The sequence below is a fragment of the Arachis stenosperma genome, chromosome 5 (assembly GCF_014773155.1).
Source record: "Arachis stenosperma cultivar V10309 chromosome 5, arast.V10309.gnm1.PFL2, whole genome shotgun sequence".
Classification (NCBI taxonomy): domain Eukaryota; kingdom Viridiplantae; phylum Streptophyta; class Magnoliopsida; order Fabales; family Fabaceae; genus Arachis; species Arachis stenosperma.
In genome coordinates this window covers 115,554,674-115,564,608 of record NC_080381.1, presented here as the reverse complement: position 1 = coordinate 115,564,608, position 9,935 = coordinate 115,554,674, and the positions used below count along the sequence as shown (strand labels likewise).

The window sequence follows — 9,935 nt, the reverse complement described above, 5'->3', positions numbered from 1 at the left end:
TTTTTTTATTTATTATTTTCGTTTTTCTAAAGTATATTTTCGAAAAAATATAATAAAAATATAAAAAAAATCATAAAATCATAAAAATAAAAAATATTTTATGTTTCTTGTTTGAGTTTTGGGTCAATTTTTAAGTTTGGTGTCAAATGCATGCTTTTAAAAATTTTTCTTGCATTTTTCGAAAATCCCATGCATTCATAGTGTTCTTCATGATCTTCAAGTTGTTCTTGATAAGTCCTCTTGTTTGATCTTGATGTTTTCTTGTTTTGTGTTGGTTGTTGTTTTTCATATGCATTTTTTGTTTGTTAGAGTCCATGCATTAAAGATTTCTAAGTTTGGTGTCTTGCATGTTTTCTTTGCATCAAAAAATTTTTCAAAATTATGTTCTTGATGTTCATCATGATCTTCAAAGTGTTCTTGGTGTTCATCTTGACATTCATAGCATTCTTGCATGCATTCATGGTTTTGATCTAAAAATTTCATGCATTAAGTATTTTTGTTGTTTTTCTCTTTCATAATTAAAAATTCAAAAATCAAAAAAATATCTTTTCCTTATTACCCTCCAAATTTTCGAAATTTTGGGTTGACTTGGTCAAAATTTTTTAAAAATTAGTTGTTTCTTACAAGTCAAGTCAAAATTTCAATTTTAAAAATCTTATCTTTTTAAAATCTTTTTCAAAAATCATATCTTTTTCATTTTTTTCTATTTTTCGAAAATTTCAAAAACATTTTTCAAATTATTTTCAAAATCTTTTCCTTATCTTTACATCATATTTTCGAAAATTCACTAATAATTAATGTGATTGGTTCAAAAATTTGAAGTTTGTTACTTTCTTGTTAAGAAAGGTTCAATCTTTAAGTTCTAGAATCTTATCTTGTAGTTTCTTGTTAGTGAAGTAAATAATTTCAAAATTTTTGAATTAAATCTTTTTATCTTTTATTTTGATCTTTTTCAAAAATTTTATCTTTTTCAAAATTTGATTTCAAAAAAAAAATCTTATCTAACTTATTATCTTTTTATCTTTTTCAAATTTGATTTCAAATCTTTTTCAATCAACTAACTAACTTTTTGTTTGTTTCTTATCTTTTTCAAAACCACCTAACTACTTTTCCCTCTCTAATTTTCGAAAATATCTCACCCCTTTTTCAAAAGTTCTTTTTAATTAATTAATTGTTTCATGTTTTAAATTTTAATTATATTTTACTTCTAATTTTCGAAAATTACTAACCTCTTTTTAAATTTTTTCGAAATTTCCCTCCTCTTTTCTTCTTCTATTTAATTATTTAATTACTAACACTTCTCTTCACCTCTCTTCATCCAAAAAATCCGAATCTCCTTCTTCATTCTTCTACCCCTTTCTTCTTCTACTAACATAAAGGAATCTCTATACTGTGACATAGAGGATTCCTCTTCTTTTCTTGTTTTCTTCTCTTTCATATGAGCAGGAACAAGGATAAAGGCACTCTTGTTGAAATTGATCCAGAACCTGAAAGGACTCTTAAGAGAAAATTAAGAGAAGCTAAATTAAATTATTCTAAAGGTAACCTTTCAGAAACATTAGAACAAGAGAAGGAAATGGCACCTAAAGCCAGAGAAACCTCAAAGGGAAGACAAAAAAACTTCCACCTCTGAGTCATGGGAGATGAAAAGACTAATATAAGCCATCATAGCTCAGTGGTAGAACATGTGGCTGCAAATCAAGAGATCCCTGAGATACCTCAGGGGATAAATTGTCCTCCACACAAATATTGGAAGCAACTAAGGGGAGGAACACCAAAATTACTAGGAATCATTCAACAGAAGCAAGGAAGAGACATAGAGGAGCTCAAAGAGCACCATTGGTTCTTCAAGAAGGCGCCACCCTCACTCAGGTGGATTCATTCCTTGTTCTTTATTTCTTTCTATTTTTCGGTTTTTAATGTTGTGTTTATCTATGATTTGTGTCTCTACTTCATGATCATTAGTATGTAACCATGCCTTAAAGCTATGAATAAAATCCATTAATCCTTCACCTCTCTTAAATGAAAAATGTTTTAATTCAAAAGAACAAGAAGTACATGAATTTCGAATTTATCCTTGAATTTAGTTTAATTATATTGATGTGGTGACAATACTTTTGTTTTCTGAATGAATGCTTGAACAGTGCATATGTCTTTTGATCTTGTTGTTTATGAATGTTAAAATTGTTGGCTCTTGAAAGAATGATGAACAAGGAGAAATGTTATTGATGATCTGAAAAATCATAAAATTGATTCTTGAAGCAAGAAAAAGCAGTGAAAAACAAAAGCTTGCAAAAAAAAATAAATAAATAAATAATAATAATGGCGAAAAAAATAGAAAGAAAAAGAAAAAGCAAGCAGAAAAAGCCAATAGCCCTTAAAACCAAAAAGCAAGGGTAAAAAAGATCCAAGGCTTTGAGCATCAATGGATAGGAGGGCCCAAGGAAATAAAATCCAGGCCTAAGCGGCTAAATTAAGCTGTCCCTAACCATGTGCTTGTGTCATGAAGGTCCAAGTGAAAAGCTTGAGACTGAATGGTTAAAGTCGTGATCCAAAGCAAAAAGAGTGTGCTCAAGAGCTCTGGACACCACTAACTGGGGACTCTAGCAAAGCTGAGTCACAATCTGAAAAGGTTCACCCAGTTATGTGTCTGTGGCATTTATGTATCCGGTGGTAATACTGGAAAACAAAGTGCTTAGGGCCACGGCCAAGACTCATAAGTAGCTGTGTTCAAGAATCAACATGCTTAACTAGGAAAGTCAATAACACTATCCAAAATTCTAAGTTCCTAGAGAAGCCAATCATTCAGAACTTCAAAGGAAAAAGTGAGATGCCAAAACTGTTCAGAAGCAAAAAGCTACAAGTCCCGCTCATCTAATTATAATTAATATTCATTGATATTCTGGAATTTATAGTATATTCTCTTCTTTTTATCCTATTTGATTTTCAGTTGCTTGGGGACAAGCAACAATTTAAGTTTGGTGTTGTGATGAGCGGATAATTTATACGCTTTTTGGCATTGTTTTTAGGTAGTTTTTAGTAAGTTTAAGCTACTTTTAGGGATGTTTTCATTAGTTTTTATGTTAAATTCACATTTCTGGAATTTACTATGAGTTTGTGTATTTTTCTGTGATTTCAGGTAATTTCTGGCTGAAATTGAGGGACTTGAGCAAAACTCTGAAAAAGGCTGACAAAAGGACTGCTGATGCTGTTGGAATCTGACCTCCCTGCACTCGAAATGGATTTTCTGGAGCTACAGAACTCCAAATGGCGCGCTCTCAACGGCGTTGGAAATTAGACATCCAGATCTTTCCAACAATATATAATAGTCCACACTTTATTCGGAAATTGACGACGTAACTTGGCGTTGAACGCCAAGTACATGCTGCTGTCTGGAGTTAAACGCCAGAAAAACGTCATGATCCGGAGTTGAACGCCCAAAACACGTCATAACTTGGAGTTCAACTCCAAGAAAAGCCTCAGCTCGTGGATAGATCAAGCTCAGCCCAAGCATACACCAAGTGGGCCCTGGAAGTGGATTTATGCATCAATTACTTACTCATGTAAACCCTAGGAGCTAGTTTATTATAAATAGAACTTTTTACTATCATATTCATATCCTGGATTGTATTTTGAATCTAGTGATCACACTCAGGGGGCTGGCCTCTCGGCCATGCCTGAACCTTTTACTTATGTATTTTCAACGGTGGAGTTTCTGCACACCATAGATTAAGGGTGTGGAGCTCTGCTGTACCTCAAGTTTAATACAATTACTATTACTTTTTATTCAAATCTCTCTTATTCTTATTCCAAAATATTCATTCGCACCCAAGAACATGATGAATGTGATGATTATGTGACGCTCATCATCATTCTCACCTATGAACGCACGTGATTGACAACCACCTACGTTCTACATGCAACAGAGCTTGAATGTGTATCTCTTAGATTCCCCAACAGAATCTTCGTGGTATAAGCTAGATAGATGGCGGCATTTATGAGGATCCGGAAAGTCTCACCTTGTCTGTGGTATTCCGAGTAGGATCCTGGGAATCCGGAAAGTCTAACCTTGTTTGTGGTATTCCGAGTAGGATTCCGGTAATGAATGACTGTGACGTGCTTCAGACTCGCAAGTGCTGGGCGTTAGTGACAGACGCAAAAGAATCAAGGGATTCTATTCCAGTAGGAGCGGGAACCAACCAGTGATTAGCCGTGCTGTGACAGAGCGCGTGAGCGTAGTTTTCACTGCGAGGATGGGATGTAGCCTTCGGCCAGTGTGATGCCTCCAGACGATTAGCCATGCGAGTGACAGCCGCAGAGGACCATTTTCCCGAGAGGATTCAAAGTAGCCATCGTCGAACGGTGAACCCCTATACACAGCTTGCCATGGAAAGGAGTAAGAAGGATTGAGTTGAAGCAGTAGGAAAGTAGGCGTCCTTGAGCCATACAGTCTCTCCATTCGCTTATCTGAAATTCCCACCAATGAATCTGCATAAGTATTCTATCCCTTTTATTATTTCTTTTTTTTATTAATTTTCGAAACCATAAACAAATTTAATCTGCCTAACTGAGATTTATAAGGTGACCATAACTTGCTTCATACCAACAATCTCTGTGGGATCGACCCTTACTCACGTAAGGTTTATTACTTGGACGACCCAGTACACTTGCTGGTTAGTTGAACGGAGTTATGTTCACTCGTGTCAATTTCAAATTCCATGAAAGTACAAGGAGTACAACTTAAAGAATATGGATCACAATTTCGTCCACCAGTAATCTCGAGCTCTCCATACCAAAAAAAGAAAGAAGAAGATTCGGCCAGCAAGAAGGAGATCCTTAGAGACATGGCTTGTCTCTGAGTCTGCTCAACCACCACAGGAAGTAGCTAGAGTGGCGAAGTGATGGAAGAGGCAGAGATTGGAGCAGATGAAGCCATCATCATCATGAAGCATCAAGGGCCAGAAATCCATCTTGGAGAGCAAGCCAAGGATGGAGCGCTCGGATTGATGAAGAGTGATGACCAAGGAAGAACTAGAGGTACTTGCATGTTGGGTCTTGCATGAGTTACCTCTTCTCTCTCTGTGGCCGAACCGGATCCGTTTTGAAGGAAAAGAGGTTAAGCTTGTTTTTGTTTCAACTGTGAAGGCTTCTCTTCTATATAAAAGGAGTGAATAGTCACGCTTTGATTCAAGGGAAGAAAGTGAGAGTGCAAGGCACAGAAGTCTCATAGCTACCTAAGCTTACAGATTTTCTTCTCCTTCAATGTATTCTGTTTTGTAATTTTTCTGTTTAATTTTGTCATGTCTTGAATCTCATGAAAAAAGGCAAACAGTGAGGTTTGTATAAAAAAGCCATAGAGCGAAAAAAGGCAGAGAGTGCAAAATTAAAAGAAAAAGCCATAGATGTCTTAGAGTTCCTTTGTTCATCTATATTGTGTTTCATGATTCTGTGGGAATTCCCTTGTAAGTTGGGTTAGCACTTTACAGTTTGTAATCAGAATGATTATAGTGAAATTCCATCATAGTTGTGATGGAGACTGGATGTAGGCTGCGTTGCACTTAACAGCTGAACCAGGATATATCTGGGTGTAATCTTCTTTCTCTACTACTCTATTTCTGTTTCTACTGCACAGGAGCTAAAACCAAAAATATCTCGTGCTAAGTGACGAAACAAAGATAAAAAGTCTAGTGGCTAGGGACGAGACAAAAACAGAAAAGTCTCCTCCAAGACCAGAAAGTGTAATCAAGCAAAAAGGGGCTAAGATTCAACCCCCTTCTCTTAGCCACTGAAACCATCAGTAGTTATTGGATAAATAAAGGAATAGTGAAAAAGATGGTAAGGTACCCTTCGAAAACAAAGCCAGTAAAATTAGCTGCTCGATGCAAAGCCCGTTTCCATTTTTGGACTTTTGATGGGTCATCCTTGAACTTTTCCTCATGTTTAGCTATCGCTTCCCCATAACGACCAGTCTGATGTCGCACATCATTGTGACTTACATCATAGAAAACCGGAAAAACTATCTGGCCATCAGACTCTTGGCACTCCAAGATCTTGACAAGTTCATCCAAGCAATAAGTAGAATCAGCATAATTCTCTGAGAACACAATGATGGCTATTCTGGAACCTTTAATTGCCTCAATAAGTGTTCTTGATATATCATTCCCCCTGTGGAGTCCTACATCATCCATGAAAGTGTGGATTTTCTTGTCACGGAGAGCCTTGAAGAGACTGCCAGTAAAACGATAGCGAGTATCACAGCCTCTAAAGTTGAGGAACACATGGTGTTGGTATTGCCTTGAGACAGAAAATGATGATAACGAATCGTAGGAAGCTTGCACTCTGGACTCTGCTCTGATTGGTAGAGTGTCCTCTTTAATAATCGCCAAAACCTGTTTAGTGATCCTCTCAATAAATTCGTGTTCAAATTCATCCCTGCACAATAACAGCCGAAGAAGATTAGAAGAAAACAATTGCATAAAACGAAGAAAGAGTTGTACGGTACGGTACCCTTTGAAATGCAAGCCGGATAAATTGGCTGCGTCACGAAGAGCGGCTCTCCATATTGGCGCTTTATCCTTGAACCGCTCGTCGTGCACAGCCATGGCTTTCCCATAGCTACCTCTCTGATGCTGCACATCACCGGGATCCACGACGTTGAGAGCACTCCAATAACTTGACAAGTTCCCTCAGCAAGAAATCAATTTCAGCATAATGCTGGGAGAACACGATGATGGCAATCCTGGAGCTTTCAATTGCCCGAGCAAATGTTTGCTGGATTTTCTTGCCACTAACAAGATCCTCGAGATCCTTGAAGGTGCGGATTTCCTTTTCACAAAAAGCTCTGTGGGGATAGCCAGTGAAACCGTAGCGAATTTCATCGCCTCTGAAGTTGAGGAAGACATCGAATTCCCACTCGCTGTCCCTGACGGAAGGAAAAGAAGAAGCGTGGGAAACTTGAGGAGGAACCATGGGAGCTAGGTGTTAGTGTGAGGGTGGTGTTTAATTTGAAGCTCGAAAATCATTGAACTAGTTAATGAAGATAATGCTTGATCAGTTCAAGTGAGTCAACAAAACAAATGTTTTTAAATACAGTTAATAACCAATTAGTAATTACTTATGGAAGCCACTTTCTCATTTCCTGTTAACCATGGTGGTCAATCCCTCGCGGCGGAATGTATAAAAGAATCGGGTGCTTTTTACACATACTCAAATACTTACACACTCCTCACTCCTCACCTTCGAGGTGTTTTTCCATGTCTCCATGCTGTGTTTTTATATTCTAAAATAATTTAGCCTCTACAGAGCAGGAACTTTATTAAATGTATAAGGTGATTGACTCCTTGTACTCAGTGATTCACTTACGAGCATCAACTTTACGTCTCTCCGGTTTGTTTTTTTTTTTCAAGTGTTTTGCTCTCACATTTCAAAGATTAATCTGCATAAATTTAAACTCTATTTAAGTGTTCATAAGCAAATTAGAATTTTATCTAATAGACTAATAAATTAACTAATAGATTAATCCAAATTAATTTTAAATGTCTTTCCATTCAAACCACACATCAAAAACCAAAATAGAAATTAAAATATAGTATAAGTTTAAATTTTTTTACATACTTTTTAAATGTAGTTTAATTTAATCCTTAAAATTTAAAATAAATTTTTAATGTGATATTTGAAAGACAAAAATGTTTGATAGTAAAAAAAATTTAGTCAAAATAAACTAGAATTTATGTTAAGTTTGAAAAACTAAATATTAAATTAAAGTGATAAATAAATATTATCGAATTATTTATTTGTATGATTTTGTTGTATTTGTATACAAAAAATAAATTAATTAACATGGGTATAAGGTGCAAATAATCAAGACCCATCAATAGCAAGTCCACACATATAAACCAATTCCAATTCAGCTATAGCAACAGTCTAATCCAAAATTAAATGGCTGAAATATGAGGAAAAAAAGACAAATAGGTCTAAAGAAAAGATTCAAGCCCATTCGATAAATACACCAAAACTCACCGTTTAGAAACTTAAACTCCAAGTTTAATTCATTCGAATACCATCTTTCTTCTGCTGAAAGTCAAACTCTCTCTACTCTCTTCTCTCTCTCCTATCACATCACTCTCTGAACAAAGAAAAAAGAAAGAATAGAAAAGTTCTAAGGCTAAGTTTCGATGAAGAACAAAAGTGTGTTTTCAAGTTTAAGCAAGTTTTAGGCCTACAACAAAAAGAAGGATTGCATCAGATCAGAACATCTCAAAAACTGATTTTTTTTATTTGAGCTACACCAACAAATCGTGAAGAAATCTGCCAAGGCTCAAGCATAAATCAAACAGCCATAAAGATAGTGAATTCAAACAAGCTCGGTAGCAAATCCACGGTCCAAAACTAAATTTGGGCCAAAGAAAATATTTACGGTCAAGATCAAAGAAGTTCGAAGAAAAAGGATGAAAGAAAAGGTAAGCTGCATGTCAAAGATTCGGCCTTCTCTCTCTTTGTTCTGATGCGCTGCTGCAAAGTCTAATACTAGAGAAGAAGACAACAAAGAGGTTAAAATTGCTTCAATTTTGGAAGCTTCACTCTTTTAAAATAAGGATGAACGGCCAAGGGTTGAGGGTAAAAGAGAAAAACAGAGCACTGAGTTCGGTTCCCATAGCTATCTGAGCCTGTTCTAAGTTTTTCTCATTCATAGTTTCATGTTATATTTTTTTTCCAGTTTAGTTTGTCTGAGTCTTATTGAAAAAGACAAACATAGTGAGGTTTGTAAGAAAAAACCAATAAAAAAAAAAGACAGTGAGTTAAACTTGGAGAAAAAATCATAAATTTTCTTAGAAATATTTTGTATGTTCTTCTATTTTGTGTCATGATCCTGAGAAGATTCCCTTACAAGTTGAGTTAACACTTGACTGTTAAAAAGTTAGGTAGAGTTCTAATCAAATTCATATTGGATTAGAATATGAATTTGTCCCAAATAAGATTTGGTAGATTTTAAAGAGAATTGGTGAATATAATCCATTTAACGATAGTGAAATTCTGTTACAGTTGTGACGGAGACTAAATATAGGCTACATTACACTAGATAGCTGAATTAGGATATATCTATATACAATTGATGGTTTTAGTGGCTAAGAGAAGGGGGGTTGAATCTTAGCCCCCTTTTTGCTTGCTAACACTTGCTGGATTTAGAGGAGATTTTTCTGTTTTTAGCTTGTCCCTAGCCACGAGACATTTTCATTTTGTCTCGTCACTTGGCACGAGACATTTTTTATTTTTTATCTGAACAGTAGAAACAGAAGTGAAGTAGAAGAGAGAGAAGATTACACCCAGATATATCATGGTTCACCTGCTAAGTGTAGTGCAGCCTACATCCAGTCTCCATCACAACAATGATGGAATTTCACTATAATCATCCAGATTACAAGTTGTAAAGTGCTAACCCAACTTACAAGGGGATTCCCACAGAATCATGAAACACAACATAGATGAACAAAGAAACTCTAAGACATCTATGGCTTTTTCTTTTAATTTTGCACTCTCTGCCTTTTTCCGCTCTATGGCTTTTTCATACAAACCTCACTGTTTGCCTTTTTCCATTGGACTCAAGACATGACAAAATTAAACATAAAAATTACAAAATAGAAAATATTGAAGGAGAAGAAAATCAGTAAGCTTAGGTAGCTATGAGACTTCTGTGCCTTGCACTCTCACTTTCTTTCCTTAAATCAAACCATGACTGTTCACCCCTTTTATAGAGAAGTGAAGCCTTCATAGTTGAAACACACACCCGAGCTTAGCTTCCTTTCCTTCAAAACAAATCGGTTCGGCCACAGAGAGAGAAGAGGTAACTAATGCAATAACCAACATGCAAATACCTCTAGTCCTTCCTTGGTCATCACTCTTCATCAATCCGAGCGCTCCATCCTTGGCTTCCTCTC

At 35.8% G+C, this 9,935-nt stretch overlaps 2 protein-coding genes across 2 annotated transcripts; both read right to left on the bottom strand.

Annotated features, from left to right (window-relative positions):
- Positions 1–5,746: 5,746 nt before the first annotated feature.
- On the bottom strand, positions 5,747–6,602 carry LOC130980143 (disease resistance protein RPV1-like). Its single transcript, XM_057903787.1, has 2 exons — positions 6,508–6,602; positions 5,747–6,432 (listed from the first exon to the last, which is right to left on the bottom strand). The coding sequence occupies exons 1-2, from the start codon at positions 6,600–6,602 to the stop codon at positions 5,802–5,804; spliced, it is 726 nt and encodes a 241-aa protein (XP_057759770.1). The 3' UTR covers positions 5,747–5,801.
- A 34-nt stretch (positions 6,603–6,636) lies between these two features.
- Positions 6,637–6,969, bottom strand: LOC130981157 (TMV resistance protein N-like). Its single transcript, XM_057904777.1, has one exon. The coding sequence runs from the start codon at positions 6,967–6,969 to the stop codon at positions 6,637–6,639; it is 333 nt and encodes a 110-aa protein (XP_057760760.1).
- Positions 6,970–9,935: the final 2,966 nt, after the last annotated feature.

Coding starts and splice junctions, on each gene's coding strand:
- LOC130980143 (XM_057903787.1), bottom strand. CDS start 6,602: ATGGCTGTGCACGACGAGCGGTTCAAGGATAAAGCGCCAATATGGAGA. Junction 6,433..6,507: donor TCCGGCTTGCATTTCAAAGG/GTACCGTACCGT, acceptor GTTATTGTGCAG/GGATGAATTTGAACACGAAT.
- LOC130981157 (XM_057904777.1), bottom strand. CDS start 6,969: ATGGTTCCTCCTCAAGTTTCCCACGCTTCTTCTTTTCCTTCCGTCAGG.